Consider the following 27,875-nt stretch of genomic DNA (forward strand, 5'->3'; position numbering starts at 1 on the left):
AGTGGTCACTTGCAGCTCAAAGTAAGTTTCCTGACAGATGTTCAGAAAACATTCCTTACATATTTTCTGTATGTTTGCATCTTTTAAGAACACGAAAATGATCAAAGATTACCATGCAGTTTTCCATGCAGTTGTTTTTCTCCCCCTTTCCCTTCTTCTTACAGTGATTTTTTAAAGCAACTGATACTATAAATAGAATAAGTCTAATTATTTCGTTGTAGCTCATTACAAATGTTTCCGCAAAACTCCCTGTGTCATCAGCATCAGAAACTGCTAAAGAACACAGCTAAAACAGTAGCCCTGCAGACTAAGGAATGCAGGATATTGTATCCTGCAAATGCCAAACAGTGAGTACCACCATCATGCCTGGCTTTAGTCAAGGGTCCCTTCATCTCATTCTTGATCCATAAATCCACACAGATGTTTTGAGTGGAAACATCTGTCAACTGACAATGTATCTGGATGTCAGATATGGTGTGGTATATGCAGTCACCTCCTCTTCTTGACAATTCCCAAAACCTTTCACTGATGTTCCATGAAATAACAGTGGCATTACTAATAAAGGATTAAATAGCATTTCCTGTTCAGCAGCCAAACCCTTGCTTCTGTTTATATAGGGAAGATTCTGTAAACGAGACCAACCAGAAGACTTGACTTGAAAATATTAGATATTCCTTTGTGCTAATTAGCATTACAAATTCATTTTTGGCTTACCATGGATTCACTGATCAAGAGGAGAAGAAGAGCCTCTTCTACATTGTCTTGAGGGCAGTAGGCACTGAAAGAGAGAACACATTTTTCTGAGGAAGGTCAAGAATTAGCCCGTCAGCCTCTTTCTCATTTCACAAGAGGAGCAGTAACTTGAAACATCTCATGTATAATTCATTTGCTAGGCAATACCTTCTTTTGCAGGTTCACATAATTAAAAGCTCTGCAATATATCCTAGATGAGCTATACTGAACCATAAATAGATTACTTCCATTTCACAGCAAAGACAGCTGTTTGGCTGGATTTTGTTCCTTACTGGGGAAAAAAAACCAAACCAAAACAAAAAACCACCACACAAAAAAACCCTCAAACACCACACACAACACACTCAAGGTTTAATTCTTTTTCTCCCAGCAGGCCTTCTGATGGGAAGTTAAAAACGAGAACACACAAAACTACTATGTGAATCAGTGACATAATTAGCAGTACCGAAGAGCGTTCAAACACACTCCTTCCTCCTGCCAATAGACTGAAATTAAAAAAAAAAAAAAGGCTTACTTCTCTTCTGTGTACAGCTCGGGCCTCCGACAAAGAAGATTGCTGACATAAGACTGATCTTCCTTGTTCATGAACTCAGGAAGTGGATCAGATAAAGGGCTCCAGTAACAGTCTTCACTGAGGGAATGGAGAAGTACTTGGGCTAGCTGTTTGGCTGCAGTCTAGAGATCAGTGAACAGGACAGAGAGAGACACATCAGTGAAGCCGTCTCCAACACAAAAGACTCCTCCTTCCCTGTGTTCCACCTCGGGAAGGAGATGTACTGACAAGGTGACGGTACCACTTTTCAGAAAGCTAGAGTAGCTAAAACGGTTGCTAAAAAGTCTACAGCAGTGGCAGTTTCTTCCCTCCTCCAAAAAGGGCAGCCTTAGCGTTCACGTGGTCTTGTTGAAATGCTGTAGGAAACCAGTATCACAAAGACCTGACAGCAAGAGACAATTTGGTGAATTAAGACAACAGACTGCCGCTCGGGCTGCTGAGAGAATCTCACAAATGTTACTACATTTGAGTATGATGGCACTCCACTGCCTTCTCAGCCTCAGAATTTTGTCTGCAAGTCTCAGCCCAGAGGCTACTTTTGTATTAGGTTTAAGAGATCAGTCCTTTATCTGCTAATATCGCTCTTCCTGCGGCCTTCTCTAGCTTCACCTTGGTACTGCTGCTTTCTTTTTGTTGCAACAATGGAAGGAGGAAAGAATAGGCTTAGGAGCTTTATATTGAGATACACACCTTTAGACTACTGAGTGGCCAAGGATCCTTAAATAAATACACACACAGAGCTGGCAAGCTGGGCCCAAAAGGGGGCAAGTAAACTTGACTTTGCAAAACTATCTGTGCCATTTGTCCTTGTACCCCACCCAACAAATCTCTAATTTCCTGCACTGTAAATACATGAACACACAAATGAGCACAGAGGCACCAAAACGGGTGGTATTTTCTGTGAATTCTAAGCAGCACAGCACTCTAAGCTGTAAAGCAAATACTGCACAGAACAGAGGCAGGGTGAATCTTCAGCCCTTCTGTACTAATACTCGTAAATTTATCTTGGAACTCCTCTGACTACTGCATATGTATTTTATATGCAATTTACACTTTGAGATGTGTTATGAAGCCAACAAGAGTAATTTCCTTTTAAATATCAGGAAAGGTATGATTGATAAAGTGAAACATCACTCCACTTGAAGTATGACATCTAGAGGACCAAATAAATCATACTGAGGTTTAAGTTCCTGTTACCAGATTCAGAAAAATAACTTATTTTGATAGAAGGTTCTTTATTTTCATCCATCTCACCACACACAAATTCATTGAATTAGTCTAAAATGCAACCACAGCTTCTTAAGCACCAGAAAGGGAGGTACCCAGCAAACGACAAAGCGATCTGAATGTATGGCGGCACCTCAAAGATATATTGTCACATACAACTCCCTGGAAACCCCAAGACCTTCCATGCACTCCTACTGACAAGTTACCGAAAGCCATCTATTTCTAACTAGGCTTTTCTATGCTTTTTATAGCAAGTAACCATGAGCAAAATGGCCTGGGGCCCTGCGACATTAGCCAGTATCTTTTTATCGTCTCGGTGTGTAATTATTTAGTCAGTTTTACCCTGAGGAGCCAACTCTTCTATGTTTTTCCTAGTCTTAATGGGGGCGGGGGGGAAATAATATGCCAGCAATAGAAAGATCTCTACTGGTTCACACAGAAGTAGGAGTACAGTTTGTGATAAGCCTTTCAAAAGGCAAGCACCAAATACTTTCAGTGTCTTTGATTTTAACGTACAGTAGCTATGTAAATTAACCTCGCTCTTGTTTTGAATAAGACCAAACAAACCAGAACAGGCCAAGACTCTGATTTATGTTATTGCTGCCTTTGGCTAAAAAAAAGCATCATTATGCTTGAAGAACACTGTGATCCCACAAATTAGGAAAACAAAACAAACAAACAAAAAAATCATGTGTTTCATTTTCATGCTTGAAAAACTTGTTTAATTAACCACATTCCTCCCTTTGCCCTCCTGACAGCTCTTTAAAAATAAGCAAAAAAATGAAAATGCAACTTCCAGTAAAATGGAAATCCCAGGAAAAGCTATTGGATGAACACCTTCAGATTTCTCCTCAGAGAAAAATCCCCCAGGGGTGTTGTACAGCTCTCCCCAGCTGCAAAGGGACAGGAGCATTTAAGAGCCACATTCTGTCATGGTAGAGGAACAGCAGATGGTTAGACTCCTTTAAGCAAAATGATAAAACAGGTGAGCAAGAAAAATCCCCTGAACCCTGATCTCAATCTGAAAACAGATGCAACCATTTGAGTGTGACAAACTTCCACATGCATCTGAATTCTCAATTAGTCATATAAGGTGATCCCAAGGCAATGAGAAGATTAATTTCCAGAACAGAAGTTCCAAAATACACAGATGTGAGGAACCCGGGCAAAAAAGTACGCAGGATACCCTTTCTGCTCACACTTTCATTTTAGCTCTGCATGTGAGCTGGACACACAGTCAGTCCATCCATTGGAACCTGGCACTCTCCACCTCCAAAATGCTATGCAAACCCATGCCCACCTCCCTTGCTGAACTTCTCTAGAATTACACAAAACACAAAGCTGAATCAAGCACAAAACAAGTTTAGTCATATCAACAGCAGTGTTTTTAGAACTGCAAAGTTTTCATTCGTGTTCTCAAGACTCCTATTCTCCATGCTGTTGACCTTGTCACCTCCTGAGTAACTTTGGCACAAGATCTCTTAAAGAGGAGAGACAGGGAAGAACCAGTTAAAGGTCCAAGTAGTTAAACAGGCACATCAACAACTTTCTCTGTGATTTCTTTACCAGAAGCGCTCAGGATAACAGGATGCAGAATGCCAACATCAACAAAAAAAAAATAAAAAATTAAAAATCACTCTGTACTGAAGGGTGTTTGACAGGAAGAACACTGAGGCACTTGAGTCTAAAAAAAGCACTGCTTGTTGCAAGAGCCAGAAGTACTTAATGCTTCCACATGCAAATGCAAAAAGGTGTGCATGCACACACTGAAAAGCAAGAAAGAAAACAAGACATTATCACTTGAGGACAGCACTGTCAAACTAAATACATCCCTATTTCCACCAGGGCTAGAAAAAGATGAAAAGAACAGGAGGGGGAAAAGAAAAAAAAAAAAAAAAAGAGTAACCCACATGCCCAGGTCTGATGGCTCAGAGGTTTCAACTGGGCAGGTCTTTGAATTAAGAGCATCACTTGACCATGCACTTCCAAAAGTTTGGGGTTTTTTTTAAAAAAAAAAAAAAAAAAAGAAAAAGGCAGCAACCATTTATCAAGTGAGGACAAAAAACCCACCTTCCCATCTCCCATTCCTCTTACCATTCTGAAGGTTTGAGTAGCTTTGGTTTCCACAGTCCGTAGTATTTCTCGCAGACTCCTCATGCCTTTCACGATATTTCTATGAGGAAGGCAAAAGAATAAAAAAAAAAAACAAAACAAAAAAAACAAACCAACACACCACACAAAACACAGCACATTAGAGACAAAATATTTGTATGATGCGCCAAAGCTTGGCAACAATCTTGACATTCAAAGAATCAAACAATCAGGAATATTGAACGCGCTGTAGTGAGACAAGTCACTCTGAGGCACAGACAGGACAATGGCACCGAGCAAAGCAGCGACAGTAGCATCCCTACTCCAGATGGCTTCCTAGGAGAAGATCACATTCACATTTGACAAACAGAGGGGACATTTGGAAGCCTTTCATAGCTTGTATTTATAAAGCAGATGCTTTTTCTTAAAAGCATCTATCTATACCTCCTCTTCATACACACAGATTGTACTTGTTTGAATTATATTGAGCTTACATGATGCTTTTAAATGACGATTCCTTTTAGGTGGTGCTTAAACGCCTTGTGTCTGATGGGCCAGACACATGATGACATTACAGTGGTTTAAACAGTATATTACCAGGCAGCTAAGTTGCAGTAACTGTCTGCAAGCACAGCTTCACCTGCAATAAAAGAGGGTTAGGCTAAAATAAAAAATAAAAACAAAATCACATTACTCTGCATACGCCACGAGCAATTAAAGCAGACTAGTTACCAAATGGTATCTTAATCATGTGTCTGAGCATTAAGAGATGCTGAGAGGAAAGATGAAACACCAGACATACTAGTTAACACACTTGCAGTCTATAAGCTTTTCAAGACTTAGTACATGGCTGTACCACCACAGTAACTACGAAATGGTTCAGCTCACTTTCATTGGAGAATGGAAGCTACCCAAAGAAATACAAGTTATTAGAAAAGGAGCAATGCTGTACTGAAATAAAGACAACCAGAGAAGCAGTTTTACTTATACATTAGCTGCCACTTCAGCTTATTCCAGGAGAATTTTCTGTGCAGATGAAACCTAGATTTCATTAAATAAGCCATACACCATAACACACTTTTCTGTCAATCTGATAAAATTTTGAAGGTAAGCAGTAAAGACCGCGCTTATGCCCAGTTTCATGCACTGCAGATCTTCTTGAACTCCAGAATCAATAGCAAATGTTGGAAGAAATAAAAAGTAATTCTTTGCGAGGGCCTGGTAGGGAGTGAAGGTGGGGAATAAAACGCAATCATGTTTACCATGAATACTGGCGACATAAAATGCCACCCTAAAGCTTATGGTCACCAAGTCACAGAATGCAAATGCATGTGCCCTTACTTCCCATCAATACTCACGTCAAAATTTTAAACTTAGAGGTAATCTGTAGATTACCTAGTTGTTGGCGACCTACAGACATGCAAAGTAAGGCAAGAGCAAAAACACTGGAACCTCGCCCCTGTGGAGAAAGTCTCTCTTTTTCCTTCTGCTTTCTAAGAAAAAGATGTGCTTTGAATTTATCAAGGGAAAAAAGCTCAAGGAAGTTTTTCTAGGTTGGACTTTAACACTTCAGCAAGCTCTGTAGTTACAGGGTTAAAGACATCTGGTGCTTTTCTGTAGGTCTAGGAAAGAATATACCCAGAAAGATGCAGTTCTGGACCTTAAAATGAGGAAAGCAATAAAGCACACAGTGATAATTATGCACATGAGTAGTCACACCAAACCCAACAGAATTGTTCACATGCTATCCAATATCACATAGTTAAAATAAATTCCCCCATCTAAACAAAATACACCTGCCCAATTGCTCTCCTCAGTTACTGAAAGCTACTGGCATTTCCTCTGATTCCTTGAGCTCCTTAAGAGGCTGGACAGAAGAGTTATGGTGTTTAACAGTTCTACAACATTTTCAAAAATGCATATGTTAGATTTCTTGTTAGAATAATGCTATTTGTCGAAATAAAGTGTCAATGAATTCCATTAACTAGCATCAGAAAGAAGATTAGTGACCACTTGCAAAGCCAATTAATTCCACATTTGGCACATATGTAAGAGATGAAAAACCCAGAGAATGTGCTAAAAAGAGACAGTTTTGTTCCCAAAGAACTGGAGCACCACTTCAGTTCTGCTTTTTAGACAAGGCCATAAACCCAGTTAAGCTTCATGGCAGAAACACATTGCTCTGCAGGGAAGGGCAGAGGAAAAAGAAGGAATATTGACACACTAAAGTGAAAGAATAAATGGCAAGTTGCTGCTCATCTGCAAGTAGTCAGGACTGAAACCAAGAACCACATGACAAACGCCTAGAAACACCTTCAACAGGTGGGAGTGTAAAATGGGCAACACGGGAGGAACACTCAGTGCTCACCACCTCCCAGACAGGTGCTTGTGGTCGGGGTCTCTCAGAGTGCTCTGAGCTCTCAACTCTGACATGTGTAAAGCACCTGACAGCACCACTATGGGACTGAGGATTTGTTTTGGCAGGTTTTATATTTTGAACCTTATTGAACATTGAGCCGTGACAGGTGATAGAGCACACCTGCCAGCAGTCTGCAAACATTCCTCACACAGAAGTTTGTCTTTCCACTCTACTGTTCCAGGCCAGGAGGCCATCTGAGCACACATTTCATTTTAAGCATATGAATTGGTCGACTCAGAATGATAAGGAACTTACTGTTCCATTAATAGATGTCCTTCATATATTAAATATGCACTTGAACATTTTTTTTAAATTAGTACCCAAAGATTACAAAAAGAAAAGTATGTATTTGAACAGAAATACGTGTACATAGATAAATGGATGAGGATGCAAATATAAAGCGTCTGCCAAATCCACAGTGAATCTATTTGATCTTATCTAGATGGGAAACTAAGCAATGTTGAGCCTCTGCAGGACTTGGATAGAAGACTATCTGGAAATCCCAGGTACTGTTGCCTCAAGCTATGGCATCAAAAGTGAACCTCGGATCATGGAAATTAAATGAGTTGGAAGAGTCCACGGGCCCCTATTGCACTGCTAAGATGCCAGAAAAATAAATGAGGAAGAACAGGAAGGAAAAAGCACATGGTCAATTAACTGCCTTGGTTCTGGCCACAAAAGTGGCCAGAGAGGCATTTAAAAACCCATTATGAAATGTTGTTTAGGATTCAATTATAGCTAATCTAATAAAGAGGAACACAGAAAACCATGGGCACAAACTGTGACAAAGAGCACCTTGAGTCCAGTCAGTTCAGCTTGGTGTGAAAAAGTGTTTTGTTTGTACAACTATCCTGTTAACACAGGGTAATTAATTACCAGTCCAGGAATCACAGCAGTCATCTCACATCTATGTCATATTCTTGGGTTAACACTACACAAACTTTTAAGATACAAGTAAAAAGAAATACGCTATGCAAATTGTTGTGAAAAGTATTGATAATGAACCAGAGTGGCCCATGGGCACAGAGGTCTGCAAAGATAACATGGGCACCAGAGATCATATTCTTATTCCTGCTCACTAACTGTTAAAACAGTTAGCCACTAACAGATGGAAGAGACCATCTTGAGGTGACTACATGGCAGTTTGCAGAGCCACCCCTCCAGGGGAAAGCGGTACCCGAAACACATAAACAGCAGCAACACCACGGCCTCTGCCCAGCTCCTTCTGCATCTCGCTCAGGCTTCTAAAAATTCATACTCTCTGCTTAAACAGCTGTTCACACGCAGGCACGAAATGCACCTGAAGAAGTACACCTCAGATTCTCAGGTTCCTATGAATGAAGATACAAGACAAGTAACTACAACAAAGTACATTAGAGTTTCCTAATGGCAGCCTGTCTAACAGTAGTGGGGCGCACACACACACACAAAAGCTTAGCACTTATCTGGATCTATACAGTATATCCAGTAGGCAGTAAGACTCCTAAATTACCAGCTGTAATGTCCTGGTGTCCTGAATAAGGGTTGTGAGGACTGAAAAGGAGATAAATGACAAGAAAGCCCACATAGATTCCTCAGGAGAGATGAACAGGCTGGCAGAGATTGTCCTGCCTGCCTTCGTACATTAGATTCTACTGTAAAACAACACATACACGAAGTTACTCTTTCAAAGTGCCCTTGCGACAGATGCCTACAAAATTTCAAAAAGGGAACTGAGCACTCTAGAAAACTGACAGGAGAAAGGAAAAGAAAGAATTGTGTAAACTTTGCCTACTAGGCATTTTCATCAGGGTATTCCAAAGTAATTCAGGTCCTAACTTGACGGATCATAAGGAAATCCAATTTATAATAAGTTATTTTTCAGATATTACAATAATTTTCTTCAAAAGTGTCCCATCTACAGCTTCCAAACCAAACACATGTTCTAGAAAGCTCTGACTTTGTTTTGCCTGTGAAACTCAACATGTACTTCAAGTGTGATATAGGAGAGCAGCATACATATAACCATTACTTCACTCAGGTGAAGCCTCTTTGCCATAAGAAAATACTAAAAGCATCTTGACCAAAGTTCCCATAACAGTATAAAGCAGTAATATCTGTTCAACACTCTGAAAGGAAAGGCAGTAAGAAATGAGCCAAATCTTCACATGTCTATATCAGAAAAAACAACCCCAAATCACAGTGCAGGCGCTAACATAAAAGACAACTGGCTGGCTCCTACAGTACGAGAGCATCTGCCTGCCTATATCTGCGTCCAAGGCATCAACACCGCTCACTAGAAGAATAAAAGAAAGTTTTGCTGGGATGCAGCACAGCAAACTGCAGGACATGTGTCTTCAGCAACACAATATTTTTAAGCAAACATCTTAAAACAATCTGCGACTTGCACAGCTGCAAGACTTGCTGGTCCTTACAGCTGGCAGCTCAACATCTGAAAGGGAGACTGGACTTTTGTTTGGTAACAGGTGTCTTCTTTCCACTGCGTGAAGAAAGGGCACCCCTTCCGTGCTCTGAGAGGAGCACGCCTGTTCCTGCCAGCAGGAACAAAAGCATGACAACATCACTCATCCCTCAGCAATTCTGCCTGGCCAGACCAGAATAAAGCACTCACTATTTCTTTTGTACACACGTGCCACTGGGGAAGCACATCCCACCTGACAGAACCTATCCCCCTGCCAGCTTGAACATTCATAATCCAAGGCTTATTTCCCACCTGAACACACTGGAAGCAATAAGCAGAACAAAAGCACTTCTTTGAGCTGTTCAGTATTGGGTGGAGAATTTTATGATACACATGAAGCATCCTAAAAAGCTCCTTCCTGCTTCCTTCCTCTTTCTGCAATGTATCCCAATGCTGCTTATGCCCTCTCGTGGCAGAAACCACCCGTTCGCGCCAGCCGAGGGGCAGGGACAAGCTGCTGAGTCCCACCGGGCTGCTGCCCTCCACACGGGACCTTCCCTTTAACTGGCTGGTGTTCCCACTCAAACTGGAGGAGGCGAGGAATGCGTGGGCTCCACTCCCGTCCCTGCCACGGGAGCTCCACTGCACCGACCGGGATGCTTTTTCATCAGGAGACAGCTACAGAGAATATTTTGCTGCCATTGCAGCAGTACAGCTTATAACTGAAGCACTGCTGAATTCACACATGTAATTTTATTCCAAATTGTTTTCCTGTAGGGTTTTTGTGTGTGTGTTCTGGGTTTTTTTTTAAAGGCTGTCATTAAAATAACGTGGGAAGGGAGCAAGCAGGGCCCACAGTAATAGCTTAAACAACCCACTAGATATACTGAACTGACGAAGACTGAATTTAAAACATCAATGAATAAAATGAACATGAGTGACTTTGATATTCAAAGGGTGCCTAGAGGACATCAGCACCATATGTTCTAAATGAGATTTTATTTTATTACATTTTTAATGAGCTTACTGGCAAGACTTGAGCTTTTTGTTCACCACAGAAGTGGCAAAACTCTAAGAAAGCACACGCTGTGCCACAGCTGGTCAGCCACCAACTCACCCGGGAAAACCACACCTGTCCCCTCCTGCGGAGGGGATGCTGAGACTGTCTTTTAAGTCCGTAATTTCTTTACACATAAGCTTGTACTTACCTGACCAAAAGGGTGACTGGACAACATTTGGGCTTTGTGTATTTGTAAGCCTTTGGGTTAAACAAGGCTTACCTGAAGGCACCTCTCATAGATATGCTCACAAGTACAGCTTCAGTGCACACGTAGATTTGTAATGAAAGAATGGGGAACACAGAGGCTATTCACAGTTGTATTTCAAGTCATTCTCAGAGGATAAAAACCTAGCAAAAAAGCCCTAAACTAGAAGCAATGCCTCCTCCAGAATCAAAAAATGGTATCAATTTTCTATAGAAGAATCGATTTTTTTTTTTTTTTTGGGGCTGGGTTTTTTTTTTTTTTTATTTCTAGTTTCTTCCTTTCAATCTCCCCTCATTTTTCACTTCTCCATTTTACTCAGCAGGAAAAGGAGGAGTGAATAAAATAAGAGAGAGAAATCTTTGGGGGTGAAGGTAAAAAAACAGCCAAAATGAAATACTTTCAAAGATGGTTTGCTGAAAAAATTAGTTTCTAAAACTTTAGCAATACTATGTAAAGCAGTGAAAAATTCAGTAGCTGATTCCTTGACAACAAATGGGATAATACAGTGCAAGAACAGGACTAGGGAAGGATGGATTCTTACAAGTACTGTTTACACATGGTAAAGAGACACTTTTCCTACATGGCAACCTCTTCATCAGCTAAACAGAGTTGATTATGTTTTGAAGACACAGCCTGTTTTAGGGAACAGTGTGCCCTCACCAACAGCTTTTGGAAGTAGGCATTTACAATGACTTTTTTATTGTTCTTGAGAAGATTTTCCTCAGGTGAAATTTGCTGTAGGCTTGCAGATACAAGCTCCTCTTGCCCTTCCAAGATTCACTGGGAGCTGTACTTCAGAGGCATAACAAATAAGCTGGTGAAGCACTGTTCCCACATGGATTCTCTCTAGTAAAACCACACAGATTTGGAGTTTTGATTGTGACATTTAAGACCTTAAGCAAACAAACAAACAAATGAAAGAAACTACCCTCAAGACTTCACTGAGCTCTAAACCAGGTCCTGTGGCCGAACATTTTAAAAGCACACAGCAGTGTAAATTCCACTCTCTTTATGGTCAAACTCCCCTCATCTCCACAGGGAACAGCGCTGAGTCAAGACAACAAAATTGTTCTACTCCACCCTACTTGTGGGTCTGGAAAAACAAGGCTTAGGACTCCTAAGAGAGACAAACAGGAGGGAGGAAAGGACACTGAAGGGGAAAAAAAAAAAAAAAAAAAATCACAACAGAACACATACAAAGAAATAAGCCTTCATCTGTTCCAAGATAAAACGTGCCACATTATCTATTTTTATTAACACCCACGTGCACCTACCCCTTCTTCAGATGAGTCACGTAGGCACTCTGTAAAGCTGCTTCCAGGAAGTAGGAAAGTTCAAACTCTGAGTAAGTCACGTTGCTGCCCTTGATACTTCGTGAATGTGTATTGTTTAAGGTCTGTGAAGGGAGGAAAGAATCACCTGGGATTACAGAGAACTGTTTGAACGAGTCTCTGGTTCATGAGGAACTGGTACCACCAACAATAAAGCTAGCTTCTGCCATCAGATTCGTCCTCAGACTACTTGAAAATCTACCTTCATTGGCTATCCAAAAACCTTTCAAAGTCAACTTTAAAATAAACCATACAGTGACTTCCATTAAATATTCTGCATGCAACATGAGTTTTGAAACACCATTCCTTATTACTTCCCAACCTTTAATAGCATAAGTAGAAAGCTGCACATTAATCCAAGGGCTTCAGAAGTAACTACTCCAACCACACAGATCCAGCATCTTGTACAGAAATATTCATATAATGTTTGAGCAGGTATGTCTAGCTTAACATAACAAATATTTGTTAAGAGTTAGTAACTTATAAGGAGTCCTGATGGAAGAATCTTAGCCTTTCCTCTGCTTCTTCTATCAAACCCTTCTAGCTTTTGCTTCCTTACTGGCAACAAACAGCTTTCATTGCTGAAAGTAGCCCTGTGTGGCCTCTCCAAAGCAGAGTTTTACATCCAAGGCTGGAGAAGGCCTATGGATCTTTAGTACATCTGTAAGTAATCCTGCATCCTTGTGTCTCTATCCATAAGATGAATGAACTAGAGTTCAAACCCCTTCCCTTCTTCACAGACACAAGCTGTCCTACAAAGAAACAGACCATACAACTTGTTAGCTGGCTTTCTTAATGATTTTTATATATGCACTAAGCTCAGTTTTCTTGGTTTAATTCAATGAAAAACAAAACTTGGAACAGACACACACCTTTGTCGCTGAGAAGAGTTGAAATATCTGGTCAGAAGGTCAAAGGCCATTAAGTTACAGAAGAACAGGTAACACGTATTGCCATCAGTGCTGCTGGTGTCAAGCATAATGTGTGGCAAAGCAAGGGCATGGAAGGACATGGCATACATTCTTAGACGGGCAAAGTTACAGATAGAGACCACTAAGCATGTACCCAGCAAATTAGTGGCACATGTTACAGCTCAGTGGAGGGCTCACAGTACTCATCTTACTCAGCCTCCTACCCAACCACCAACTAAGCAGTTACTTGCTACTGATGATCTAGGTTCCTCCACTTTCACCTGGAGAAAACAAAGCACTGGCAGTTAAACTGCTATGGCAGACCCAAAAAGGCTGCTTTCAGCTTATTAGGCATCCAAATATCCACTCCTATGCATCATTTACACAGCAGATACATAAAACTTCTTGGGCTTCGTCATGCTGGCACTGGCTATGCAAAGTTTGTAGTCCCTCTTTAGTAAGAGCTAAACTTGAGATACAACCTGAGCATATCTGAAGTATTCAGTGCTTCGCCACAGGCAAAACTGGTTTCCAGACCTCATTCTCAGAGAAAACAAGCAGATACCTGATGAACTGCTGTTTTGCAACTTCTTATACAGAGACACCTCACTTGCTCCACCAAGCAGATCGCACAGGAATGTGTCCAGGTGGGTTTTGAATGTCTCCAGAGAAGGAGACTCCACAGCCTCCCTGGGCAGCCTGTTCAGTGCTGTCAGCCTCAGAGTAAAGAAGTTTCTCCTCATATTCAGATGGAACCTCCTGTGTTTCAGTCTGTGCCCACTGCCCCTCATCCTATTGTTGGGCACCACTGAAAGGAGTCTGGTCCCATCCTCTTGACACCCACCCTTGAGATATTTATAAGAATAAATAAGGTCCCCTCTCAGCCTTCTCTTCTCCAGGCTGAACAGACCCAGCTCTCTCAGTCTCTCCTCATAAGAAAGACGCTCCAGACCCCTCATCATCTTTGTAGCCCGCCGCTGGACTCCCTCCAGTAATTCCTTGTCCTTCTTACCTTTTCAAGCTCCTGCAGGTACACCTGGGCAATGACACACGCTGTCTCAAAACAAGCCATGGCTTCCTCCTCCTTTTCACACAGTCGAGCACGTGAGGCAATTGAGTTGGTTGAGCGCTCCAGCGACAGACCTGCAAAATGGCAACACTTTCTTTAACTGGAGCCCACCAACAGCAGTATGGCTGTACTATTCCTTCATTTACCAGCTGACAGCAAAGTTTTTCCATAGGTGGGTTTCTCCCTTGTTTTAGTGACTTTCAGGAAAAGACCCCCAGGAAAATACAACTCCTACACATGCAAGGCATTTTTGTCATGCTGCTCTAACACAGTGTCACTGCACGTTTGTACAGTGCCTTTCAAACACTTTATGAAGAAAAGGCATACACAATCCTTCTGGTAGGGATGAGCAAGCAGAGAAATTACAGCCTATATTTCCAAAGACAGCTGTAAATTTTGGGTGCTTCAATACAAGTGCTGTTTCAGAAACACCCTGGGACTGGATTTGACAATTTCTAAGCATCCACGATTCCAAGTGAAGCTTTCAACAAGCAGTAGTTTTGAGGGGAAAAAAAAAAAACCAAACAAAACCACACACAACACACAACCTTGGAAAATTATACCAAAACAGAGTTGGAAAATCTGAGGCCTCTTTTGGAAAATCTGAGCACATGCAAATTGCATATGGACACACAGCAAGCTCTTGGCAAGGCACAAGAGACTCTTAACCACAAGATCATGTGTCCGAAGACACAAAAAAGCTCAGGGTTTTGTACTACTCAAACTCTTTCCTGTGTTACCATCCAACCCCTCTTACAAACAAAGAGCATGTTAAATTGAAACCTACAGCTATTGTCCCTATATGAAAATCTTTTATTATCAGATCCTTGTCTGGCATCACACTACTACATCCTTTTTATCTGTAAAGCTGTTTGCAGAGGCTACATATCTACATACCAGTTTTACTCTGATCAGTGTAGGTTCTTATGCCACACTGGATCTTCACAACATACCACTGCTTGGAAACTGGTCTTCTACACCAAACACAACTGCATTGATGCCCAGTAGCCCAACACACATTGTAAAATGTTCAGCACATGCTTCCCAATAAACTTTATACGTAACAACACTCCCCAATACTAATGAAAAATGTTTCAGATGTAATATAAAATCCTAGTGTTCGTGACACAGACCCACAGAGGTGATGAAAGAAGAGTTCAGCTGTCTGGACAGCCTCTCCAAGGGAGCGATTCAGACTGCTGCAGCATAGGGCAAAGGATTCTGCCCCATGTGAACGTACCGGGAGCCACGCTTCCCTACGCCCCACCATCCCAAGAGGAACAGGGCACCTGGGCAGCCTGACAACCAGCCCTCAGGAGGCACAATGAACAGGCACAGCACAAGTGCTCATGCTGGAGGAGCCCGAGGTTCCTAGGCAGTCTTAGCTTTGTTTACTTCTCACGTTCCATGTTTCTGTTCCGTCCCCTTGGTTACTCTGCTAGGAGTTTCCGTATCTCACGTCTTACACTTGAGCCAGACACGAGCAGCTAGTTCAGCGGGTGGAGAAGGCACCCCACTGATGGCTCCCTACCCCTTCTGCCCTCTCCCATCAGAAGTGCACAGTATACTCCCTCAAGGACCTGTATCTTGGGGGAACACAAGTTAGTACCTTTCGCCTTTGAAAAGCCTGACCAGAGTAGAGCAGGGGGACCAGATCCACTTCAAACTGACAGTGTGTGTGGGGGACAGGGACCACGATCATTTTGCTGCTTTTAACTAATGCCCATTCTGTGTTGTCTCCTTTTTACTGACATACACCTTGTATAGCATCCAACATGTAACAGATTTTGTATATCTATGAAGTCTCTAGCTTTATATCATGGTCTGTTTTCCGATTATTTCAAAGCTTCTATTTCCTAACCCTGTTGCTATGTAATGAAGGGGAAAAAGAGGACGTTAACTCTCTGTAGAGAAAAAGAAACTATCCAGTGCTGAGGCCAGGACGATCAGCTTACAAATATTCTTCTTAGATCTGTCTTAGTTTTATCTACCTCTGAATTTCAAATCATTCCCTTTAATTGAAAATAAATTTTAAGAAGTGTTACATTTCAGAGTCACCATTCCCTTGAGGGCCCTGAAAGGAATCCAGTAGAATCCACTGACATTCATACACATGCAGCATCTAATCAAACTGCAAGAGCCATCCTAGCACAGGCTGTATGGGGGTGGTTATCGTGGGAGATGTCACACAGAGAGAACAAGCTGATAAAAAGCCATTTACATACACGCTACAGCCCGCTGTAAGGAGCTACTATCTCTAAGCTCTGACAGGGAGGAGGAAAGCGAGCAGCCTTTGCCAGCACCAAGTACTGACAACAGACATGCCCATTCATGTGGTCAGAAAACCAGAGCTGGGGCTGATCAAAGACAGGAGAATGAAAAAACATCTCCAAAAAGGTTTCTTGCCACAGTATGTACAGAGCAACATACAGTGTATCAAGACAGATACTATCCTACATTGCACACATTTTTCTACTAGTAAATGGCAAGAAGGAAAAATGACCCACGTGATACAAAATTAGTCACAGTTCTTTCTGCTAACGCCACGTGCACTGACCTGATGTCAGAGTATAAAATCTTCTACAGAATCTGAACAGGGCTATTCTTCCCTACCACAGAAATGCAATGAAAAGAAAAAAAAAGAGCAAACAGACTACAAATGCAGTAGACAAAGCAAAGAAAACAAGAAGAAAAGATGCCTATTCGTGCAGCCACCAATTCAGTTCTCACAGTGCAGAGCCCCAACAATTACAGATTTGCTAAAGGTGCAGTTGGACAAGACTGTTTACAAGCCCTCCAGTCCTGAGAACACAAGTCCCACTAACTCTTCTCTATTCCCCTGTTATCAGCACAGAAAAAGCTTTGCAGCACAACATATATTTTAAATTCAACTCAGTTCCCATAAAGTGTCAGAAAGCCATGGAAGTGCATGCTACTTCCACACTGGATTTAGCAAGAAAAGTGTAGCTCTTGCTAAGACAGAACTACCTTCTGAGTAAAGCATAAAGCCATATGCTTTATTGGTATCTGGTTAAGGTAAAGGGACTTGTGTGTTTTTCACAACCGGTTATGGTAAGGTAATACCAACCTACAACTTACCTATGCTAAATTTTTTTCTCATATGAATCAGATGCCCAAATTTAAATATATACCATAAGAATGTTTTATATAGTGAAGATACAGATTTCTAATAGAAGACTATGGCCCAAGCTCAAGATTTAAACAGACATATGCTTTCCAATTATCCTTTTTAAAAGAACTCTTTCTACCCACTTCAAAGGCAGAAACTTTCTATGTATAGAAACACTGCTTTTCCTTCCTGCATAAAGATAAGGCTTCCATTCACCTCCTCTAGTTCCCCCAAAGATTCATCTCCAGCTCTTGATCTCGCTATAATCTTGGCCCCTTCTTCTCCCTTCTAAAGCTAATCTGCATTTGGGTCAGAAAAAAGACAAACCCATAATGTTTGTAAGAGGTGTCATTGAACTGATTTCTTCCTAGAGCTGAAGTGCACTGCTCTCATGTATGGAAACGTGAAAGGGGAGATATTACAAAGGCTTATTTCCACTTCCATCTCACTCAGTCCTTGCCAAGTGAAGACAACATATTGTGTAGCTCCAATGGTCTGAGGTGGTGTTTTTACCAGAACTGGAACATATATGTGCACATGGACAGGCTGTATTAGATTCTCAGCAACATACGCGAGATGAAAATTCATGCTGGAAGGGATCACAGGAGGTCCATGGTTCAACCTTCTGCTCAAAGCAGGGTTGGTTCAGGGCATTGCCCAGCCTGGTCTTGAAAGCCTCAGCACACAGACAGAGACTGCACAATCGCTAGGGAGAAGAGGAAACTAAGGTGGCTTTCTTCTTTTCCTCCAGTTCATAAGCTAGCCCACCAAATAGCAGCACTCCTCCTCCTGAATAGGAGGAATCTACTCACAGGTTCTTTTCATTCTCCTTTTTACAGAGACTTCCAACCTCCTGTATTTGGATGAATTTACACAACCAGGGAATGGTGGGTTCATAGGTGCAAGACTTTGAGGTCAGCAGCAGCATGCTGTAGCCTGCAGTTGCCAAAACCCCATAGCCCAGGAGCATCAGAGCGACCTGGCAATCTAAGGAAGGAATCAAAGAAAAGACAATAGCACACAGAGTGCTAAGCCTACCTCTTGTGTTGTGTCCTGGTGCTACATTCGTGCTGAACGCAGCTGTGACAACCCAAAGCAAAAGTAAGCTTAGGGTGGAACTTACAGGCCTGCCAACAGCATCAGCCCCAGTCTGCAGAGCAAGGCTACAGCACCCGTGCCACCGTGCCACCCAGACAGACCAACCTGGCTAGAAGGCAGTGTGCTGCTAAGCTAAGCACATGCAATAGCTTTAATCTAGCTACAGCAAGAGAAGTCATTTGTCTTGAGGTAAGTTGGGTGTGAACGTATTGCATGGCAACCACTGCAAGGAAACAGGTTGTGCGCACGTTCTCACTCTTTGGTGAACGCCAGGTCATTCTGGGCAGCTGTCCCCAAGGGGAGGGTGCACTTCGCTTCCAGCATGCAGCCTTCAGCCTAGCTCAGAAGTGTGGCTCTAGAAAAATCAATTAGCATTGAAACAAGACTATTTTTAAGACTAGCTCCTCAAACATATACACGTGCACACTGACTAACTGAAGTTCAGCAGAACTTAAACACTTTTCAAAGACAAAATTCAAAGCACAACCAAACCATTTTAGAGATGGTATTACAACCAGGCTGCCTTACCAGCTAAAGTCTGAACTTCAGAGCACAGCCCTCAGCCAACCTATCACATTAGTCTCTTGGAAAGCAAAATAGCCTGAACCTCAACAAGCCAAAGCAACAGTCAGGATTATGTTGACATAGCACTATGCGTTATTTCTGCCACAATTCACATCATGGGTTTGACACTCATCTCCCCAGCAATTAAGCTATTATTTTTCAGCAGAATTTATTTGAAATGCAAATAGAAGGGGAAGAAAGGCCTAGAAGCCTTTTGTTTTGATCACATTCATTCACACTGCATCTCATGAAAGGTAGGGAGGATGAGGAAAGTTTCATTTTGCAAGAAAGCTGCGAAAACTTCATTCACTATTGCTTCCTATTATACAGGATTATCGCTACACAACAGCCTAGTATATTTATGGCAACACATTATAATCTTGGGGTCTTTGTCATGTAAGAGTCTCAAAGGCAGAAAGTGCCAATAACTCTAAATCCAATTACCTTAAGACCTTTTTGTAAGCAGGGAACGAAGCCTGAAAATTTAAGTAACCTTTGCAAGGCTGCTTAGTTGCATCAAAGCAGAACTCGAGACCCTTACTCCCAGCCTTCCCACAAGATGCAATAAGCCAATGCTAACACCATTACTCCAATTATTTTGAAATGAGTAACTCCAGCTGGTTAAACTTGCACTTACAGATAAAATCTACTGTTAAAACTAGGACAGTGATTGAGTGGCTGTGAAGCCAGAAGATGACAAGCAATCCCCTGAAATGCAGCCTCAGCCATCTACCAGTGATATATGTCATGTAGTCTCTGCATCGCTGCCTGTCTTAGCACATGGCAGAAATCAGCAACCCTAACCCAAAGATCTTCCTGAGAATATCAAGACTTGCTGCCTATCAGCTGGCTGCTCTTAAGCTTCATGGCAGATCTTTGAACCTTAGCTTTAACCTGTAATACAGTGGTCTCCAAACTTTTTTGATCATATACCACCATGAGTAAAAAAAAAATTATTGTCCGTGCACATCCAACATATGCATACAGTTATATATACACACTGCTTAGCAATGTATTTACTATACATTTACATGTTTATTTTTTAAAAAATACCTACTAGGTAGCATGTTACTGACAGCCACCTGTCATCACAGAAGAGGTCAGCAAATTCAGAACACTTAACTTTTTGTAAAAGCAAAAAGGCATAACTCATCATAGAGTTTGACAACTTTTTTAAGCACTTCGCCACGAGACAACCAGTGAGCTTTGGTGTGGTACAAAAGATTTTCATGGTCACTCCCCATCTCATTACAAAGCATTGTGAAGATTCTATTTAAAAGTCTTGTGTTTATAAAGTTAACTGCTGTAACTTATTAATTGCACTGGTACAAGAGGCCACCTCCGTTCCATGACATGTCTGATAGCAGTTAAGGAGATACCTCTGCTGGAACAATGCTCTGGGGCACAGTAAACACATTGAAGCAATCTCTTACAGCTTCACATCTAAAGGACTTTGTCAACACCATCCACATCCATAAACTATGGCATGCCCCAAGAAGTACATTTTCTCCCTCATCTAAATACAACAGGCAGAAGAGAAAAAACAAAAAGTGGATGGGGCATAAGGCAGAGAGTTTGTGCTGATGACTAAGTACTGGGGTTTATTCAGCTTGAGCTCATCTGCATCACTGCTAGGCAGCATCAACAGTGAGAAAGTTCTCTTCTAGCTGCAGCCAGACTACTCCACTTTCATGTGTACTTTGGAAGCAGGAGGGAGAAAAGAGGAAAGTAATTCAGATTTTACTATATTGATTCATATTGAGCACTCAAGTCAATTCTACTTAAAATTTGTTAGAACAGACACAGCCTGCAAGGACTAAAAGGCTTGTTGCCCTGTCACTTAAAAGATGGTCAAAGACATCCAGAGTCTATTTCAGGGTAAACCAGCACATGGAAATCCTCCCATAGCAACTGGACACACATTGTGTTATACAACACAGCCCCAGCACAGGGACAGCATCACAGCCATCTAAAAGCTACCTCTAGCTTAGGCCATCCATGAGAACATTTATATTTGTTTTCTTTTACTGAAAATAAGAGTGTAGCATGCTGCCTCACATTATCACACGAACATTGTGCGCTCCTTGTTCTCCTTCCTCAGAAAAGGATGTGCAGCTATTCCTTTCTCTCTTGATGCTGCTGACCCCACAACTTGAAATCATAGTGCAGGAGGCAGATAAGGTTTTGTGTGTGTGTGCAACCAGCACATGCAACTGTGCATGGAGAAGGGAGTGGAAGACTAACAAAACCTTACCATCAAAGAAACCAAATCACATTAACAAAAGGAACAAGAAGGTACTTTCTTTTTCCACTTTCCAGAATTCATTTCCAAAATGCATTTAGTGGCCTGCAGCTAACTCTCCTCAGAAGTCTAAAATCACACCCATGCCGCACTTGTGCATTGCAGATTGCACAAAACAAACTACTTCTCAAATGCAAACAGAAAAAAAAAAAGCATAAGCGACAGTATCTAACAGCAGAGAAGTGCTCATGGAGCGCAGTGGCAATGCTTGCTTCCCCAGCTGCCACGGGAAGCCTAAGTCCACCAAGAACGCCACGGCTGGGCTTAACAATTCTCTCAAACTCAAGCTGAAATGCAGTGGCACTGAGGCACACAATTCACCAACATGCAACAGCTTCAGAATCATCACTGTCACAACATAAGTGCAACTTCAAACCCTTAAATTTCTGTCCTGAAAACCCAAATAAGACATACTAATACTAGGCCCTTTTATCAAGCCATCAGCATCCACAAACTGCAGCTTTTGCTGACCTTTTTTTACAAATCTTTATCAGGCAGCTACTCTGACGTCAACATGAATAAACAGCATGCTTCCTGTCGAGCTGGCAGAACTGTGAACACCAGCACTTTGAAGTGTACACCAGGTACAGAACAAAGCCTCTCTCCCTCTGATCTGAATTAACATTTAAAACATGCAGTTTTTGTCAAGCACAAGTGAAAACAAGTTCTGCCAACAGAAGGCCTTACCCTCACAGTTACTGAGTTTTTAATGCCATATTGCATCACAGAATCATTTCGGATGGAAGAGATCCTCAGGATCATCAAGTCCAACCATAAACACCTTTTTTTTTTTTTTTTAGATCGGATATTAGGAAAAATTCTTCACAGAAAGGGTTGTCAGGCATTGGAACAGGCTGCCCAGGGAAGTGGTGGAGTCACCGTCCCTGGAAGTGTTTAGACGAGGTGCTTAGGGACATGGTTTAGTGCTAGAGTTAGGTTATGGTTGGACTTGATGATCCCGAGGGTCTCTTCCAACTGAAATATACATCCTTGTGGCTAGGACTCACCTTTTCTAACAGTCAAGCAAGAAAATTAGCTTTATTATTCAGGCTTTGTTTAGAGAAACCCATCTCCCCTCAGAGATATGAATCTCACCCATTTTCAGTCATCAGAGAAGGGTTCCAATACAAAGGAATTTGTGCCCTGCCCTTGACAGACCCTTTTAAAAAAATAAAAATAATAAATGAAAAAGCAAACAAACAAATTCATTTTCTTCCATTGCAGTTCTATTTAGTCACAGCAGCAGGTGAAAATACCAACCAAAGTAACCTCACTGAGTAGCTGCCAGGAGAAGAAAAAGCAGTTAAGGATCAGGAAGAGACTAATGCAAGCCAGTGTATCATCTCAAATGCTTAGTTAAAGTTATAGGTTAACACAACTGCATACTGCCAAGAATCAGTCATCTTCATGACGCCTGTTACCACCTAAAAGCAATAGATGCATACAAAAAAAAAAAAAAAGTGAAAGCAAAGTTGTAGATAGTTTTTCCCACAACCATCACCAAAACCTACGCTTTTCTCTTCTTAACTTTGTGCCTAGTATATTTCTGGCTCTTCATGATCAACAGACTTTCCTAAAGACGATGAGGAATGCTGGTGTTTTCTTTAGGAAAGCCTCAGCTGCCCTCCTCAAGGAATCCAAGCACCTCAGCCAGCGTTGTCACTTCCGAGGTGGGCAGGTTCCACACAGCTGTGAACTGGGGCCCCAGGGAAGTCGCGCACTTTAAAGTAACAACTAAATAGGATGATCAGGGTAAAGAAGATTTAGATGCTCAAGTAAAAGCCTGCAGGAAGCATGCCATGATGTATGTCAACTGTGCCTCAGTGACGCTGAAACTTATGGGGAGAGGCAAGGAGAGAATTCAGAGATCTGGATATTTTCCTTGTAGTCATGTGGCTACTGAAGAATAGTACAGAAATGGATCGTTTTTATGTTGACATGTGCCATTACAACATGCTCAGAGAACCTCAGGAACTCTCGTAAATCAGCCTGTGGAAGAGATCCTAAGCACAAGAGTATGCATAACCACAAAGAGGGATGTTTTTTTTTCGCATCCAAGAGGCAGAATGCATTCCAAACGCTTGTCTGGAAAAAGGAGAACACACCTTGCAAAACATTATGCCCTCTGAAACAAAGACCGGGCTCAGAAAATAGCACATATAGCCTGTTAAAAGGTTTGTAAAACCATCACCCAAATTAAAAATGCTTCCTGCAAAACTAAGTTAGAAGAGTAAATTCAAAAGATGATTATGAAATAAATTATGACCCTTCAGAGCTACAGTGTTTCCAAACCCAGTTTATCTGTACTTGAAATTGCTCAAACTACTGGCACTCAGAATCATTCCACGCAGCCTGTATTCCAGTACACTCAAGAGTTTTGGTGTTCCCATCTTATTCATCAAAAACTAAGTGGACAAAAGTCTCACCCCGGAGAAGCTAACTGGAAATTCTATTTTCAGAAGGACTCTATTTAAAAGTAAGGCTGCTTAGGTTAAGCCCATAACACAGAATAACCCATTAAGATTATTTGAACTGAATATATCCTTGCACTGTGGACTTGAAGCATTTAGTAAAAAAAAAAAAAAAAAAAAAAAAATTTGAACTGGAGAAGTTACTGGCTTAGGATCTGAAATAAGAGTTGAATGAAGTACTGAAATGCACCTTTAAAACAGAGGCACTCTATTCTAGCGTGGAAAACAAACAAACCAACCAACAAAACACGCCTTTTTTTCTCCCTTTCAGTTTTCTCCACTAATTTAGTTCAATGATTAACTTTTCAAAGCTGATGAACTAACAAAACTGCAAAATGCTGATGAACTAAGAAAATCAAGCAGGAAAACTTTTTTTTTTTCATTTTAATCTACAAATAATAAAAAAATGCACACATGACAAGAAGTTCACCCATTTACAGTTAACAGAAACACTGAGTTAAAACACTGTCTGCAGAAAGTGAAATTCATTTGTTTAACTCAAAAGAGTCTTAATCAAATTATTTAGAGAGGAGGAAAAAAGATTTATCAGAACTTAGCTTTGCAATAAAGGTATTTTTAACTGTACATTTTATTCCAATTGCCAAAGAAATGATGCTGACTACAAATCTCACCAGCAAATTAACAATCCTGTAGAAAACCATATTAGAAAAATGAATGACACACAAGCAAATGTCAAAATTAAAGACTCCAATGAAGTGCGTGAACAAGTGTGTAATGCATCTTCTGATTAGCTACAATGAAGTATTTTAATAACAGTCTTATGTTTACTGAAAGCAAACCTACATGTTTTCAATAGTTCTGCAAACCAACAAAATAAATGAATTAAGCAACACAAGCACAAAGGAAGTTTAAAATAGATCATTCAAATTTTGAGGCTTCAGTTGGTCAATTTAAAATCATGATTAAAACCAAGCGGGAAGTTTTCAAACCAGCTCAGTAAAAGGTCAGTTTTTCTGTTTCTTATCTTTGTGTGGCATCACCATTTTCCTATCAGGACACCCCCACACAACCACCTGCAGTATTACAAACCCAAGACAAAGATTTCACATGGGGAGAAAGCAGAATGATATGCTTCCAAGCAACACATTATAATTGTAGTTTTAAAAGATATAATCTTAAAAGAAACAGGAAAACCTGAGCAGTTTGTCCCAAAAATGAACAAACAAAATATCCACAAAGAGCTGGACTTAACCCAGAACCCTGGATGCAGGCTCCAGGCTGTTTAGCATTATTAAGCTCAGGAAAAACCCTCACGTGGTGGATTCAGGGTTTTGCTCTCAGCAATAGCACTCACAGCTTTTAGGAGGGCTCTAAAGACCAGTGCCTCAATCCAGCAGAGTTTCTCATGACCTTACAGTTTTTCAGAAGTGTCACGCTACAGATTTTAAGCATTTTTAAATGACATAATGGGTTCAAGAGCAAAATAAAGATTGCTCCAAGCCACCAAAATAAAGAAGTATCATTTCCTTGTATGTGTGACTTGTGCTGGACTTATTATAACAAAACACAGGCTACGATCAAGGCTTCTTGCAGACACAGTATGACCTTGTTCTGTCCATATGGATTTTTCTAACGTCTAAAAAGGCCGAGCTCACACTGCAGCCTTTTGACACAATGGATCTCTTTTCTAAAGTTTATAAAAATAAACTATTAGAAACAAGTTTACAAGAGATTCATCTCACCTATGTTTAGACACGCACGAACAAGTTATTCCACAGCCTGCTCTCAGAGTCACCAAAGAGGAGGCTGTATTGTACACCACCATGCACTTCATCCCTGTCAGATACCATTTGAAGAGGTGATGAATCACCCCAGAACTGCCAGCTTCTGACTGTACAGAGAGTTCAGACTTGAACTGCTCAAATTAAACCTACCCTGGGCTGAAAACAGCCAATAACAACACAAAGATTACTGCAGGATGGTCTTTTAAACTCCTCCAGGGCTGGTGACTCAACCACTTCCCTGGGCAGCCTGTTCCAATGCCTGACAACCCCTCTGGTGAAGAATCTTTTTCCTGCTAACCAATCTAAACCACCCCTGGCACAACTTGAGGCCATTTCCTCTCGTCCCATCACTTGCTACTTGGGAGAAGAGACCAACACCCTCCATGCTGCAACCTCCTTTCAGGTAGCTGTAGACAGTGATCAGGTCGCCCCTCAGCCTCCTTTTCTCCAGGCTAAAGAACCCCAGTTCCCTCAGCCGCTCCTCATCACGCTTGTGCTCCAGGCCCCTCACCAGCTTCATCTCCCTCCTCTGCACTCTCTCCAGCACCTCCATGTCCTTCTTATGATGAGGGGCCCAAAACTAAACACAGGATTTGAGCTGGGGCCTCGCCAGTGACAAGTACAGTGGCACAATCACTTCTCTAGTCCTGCTGGCCACACTATTCCTGATCCAAGCCAGGATGCTGTTGGCCTTCTTGGCCACCTGGGCACACTGCTGGCTCATATCCAGCCGGCCGTCAATCAACACCCCCAGGGCCCTCTCTGCCAGGCAGCTTTCCAGCCACTCTTCCCTGAACCTGTAGCGCTGCCTGGGGTTGTTGTGACTCAAGTGCAGGACCCGGCACTTGGTCTTGTTAAACCTCATACAATTGGCCTCAGCCAAGTGATCCAGCTGGTTCAGATCCCTCTGTAGAGTCTTCCTATCCACAAGCAGATCTGTCTCCAGGTTACCACCCTCTAGGTGGAAGAAGTCCAGTGCCTGGCCTGACAGCTGGTCTGATGGACACAGGGAGCTCCTCCATACAGGGCTGACTCACCTTGCAGCAGCTCTGATACCCCCACATCCTAACCACAAGCACTGCAGCAAGCCAAAGGCACTCTGCGACATTACAAAGACAGGACCCACGTGCCACATCAGCCCTGCCTGAGCCTTCATCACTCAGGCTGGCAGGAGCCTCCTTCAGTTAACACAGCTCTCTGCATTCTCACACGCAGCACGGCAGGAAAAGGCTGCGCAACAAACATTGCAATAACATAGAAGCCTTTCTACAGACTTGGAATTTAGCTATGTTGAAGCCCTGGCTAGAGCTATACCTTTATCAAGGGTTAGGTTGTGACCTGCCCTACTACCAGAAGATTTATCTGCTGGGAGCAGAGATGTCTGCAGGGTTTCCACAGCAAGCATAGCCAGAGGGAAACCAATGGGCTCTGGCAGTTACATATGTTGTTCTGAAGTCTTTTTTGCTTGCTTGCTTGTTTCGAATGGACACTACCAGGTAACGAAGCCACAACATGTCCCAAGAGAACTACAAGCAAAAGGAGAGCAAGTTTGCTTACTCAATACTATTTTATGTAACAGACAAAACTGCTTGCATCAGGGATTACCTGCAGTACTGTGAACTGAGGAGAGGTTTCAAAGAGGAATTAACTTGACAGAGGATGAAGAAGAAGGAAGCAAGTACAGACCAGCCACCTATTAACTAACCAGAGGTTAAAAAAATTAGCCATCATGAAAAGAAAACAAAAAAAACCCAAAAACACACACCATCAAACTGTTGTCAGAGCTTCACTCACAGTGCCCACAGAACTTCTCGCAACACAGGGATTTAAAACAGGACAAGCAGAAGCAATAAGCTGAGAAACTGGAAGAGTCTTGCCCTCTCTGTCATTTCTCCTGTGACCTGCCAACTCCTCAAGTCCCTGCATTTATAAAGAACTTCAACATTTACTGCTTGATACTCACCTTAGCTGGAAATCTACTACGCAAGGAAAGAAACTTTATCCTTGTTCAACTTCCGCAGTCCAACCACAAGGATGCAAATCCATACTGCTTTTTATCACAAAATGAATCGACTACGTGCTATGGACCTCCAGAGGAAGACCCCAGAGATTTAGTTCAATGTCCAATATTCAGTGTTGTGGAGGTCAAAAGATGCTCTAAAAAAGCAAATCAGTTTTGCTGGTTCACATTTCATTTCTACCACTGACTTCATCTATGCAGCTCCTCACAGTGTATCCCATAACTTTCTCATTACATTTTTGTTTGTTTCCAGCAGTAAAAGGATAAGTCTGAGTGCCTTTGATTTGACTTCTCTTTCTTCCATGGCCTTTCCAACATAATCATGAGTGCTTGAGAACCTACACTGCCATTCTGCACATAGGCACAACCCAGCAGTACTAGCTACACAAAACCAAGGTGGTTTCAGGTTTATAATAAGTAATACAAAGTTCTGGTGTTTACCTAATGCTGGATGAACAGGGATATTCTATTAACTGCTTTCTCCCATTACTGAAAATCTGAATAAGAAATTAAGCAGGGAACCTA

General features: G+C 41.7%; 1 protein-coding gene across 2 annotated transcripts in view; it reads right to left on the reverse strand.

Moving 5' to 3' along the window:
- Nucleotides 1-27,875, reverse strand: part of TTC7A (tetratricopeptide repeat domain 7A) — a 176,334-nt gene that overhangs the window by 141,619 nt on the left and 6,840 nt on the right. For both annotated transcript variants that reach the window (XM_065630962.1, XM_065630963.1), the window contains 5 exons: nucleotides 13,964-14,094; nucleotides 11,984-12,105; nucleotides 4,628-4,706; nucleotides 1,268-1,428; nucleotides 715-778 (listed from right to left, as the gene is read on the reverse strand). In XM_065630962.1, coding sequence (XP_065487034.1) covers nucleotides 715-778; nucleotides 1,268-1,428; nucleotides 4,628-4,706; nucleotides 11,984-12,105; nucleotides 13,964-14,094 — 557 coding nt within the window. The remainder of the gene's footprint in view (nucleotides 1-714; nucleotides 779-1,267; nucleotides 1,429-4,627; nucleotides 4,707-11,983; nucleotides 12,106-13,963; nucleotides 14,095-27,875) is intronic.

Source organism: Caloenas nicobarica, chromosome 3 (genome assembly GCF_036013445.1).
Source record: "Caloenas nicobarica isolate bCalNic1 chromosome 3, bCalNic1.hap1, whole genome shotgun sequence".
Lineage (NCBI taxonomy): Eukaryota > Metazoa > Chordata > Aves > Columbiformes > Columbidae > Caloenas > Caloenas nicobarica.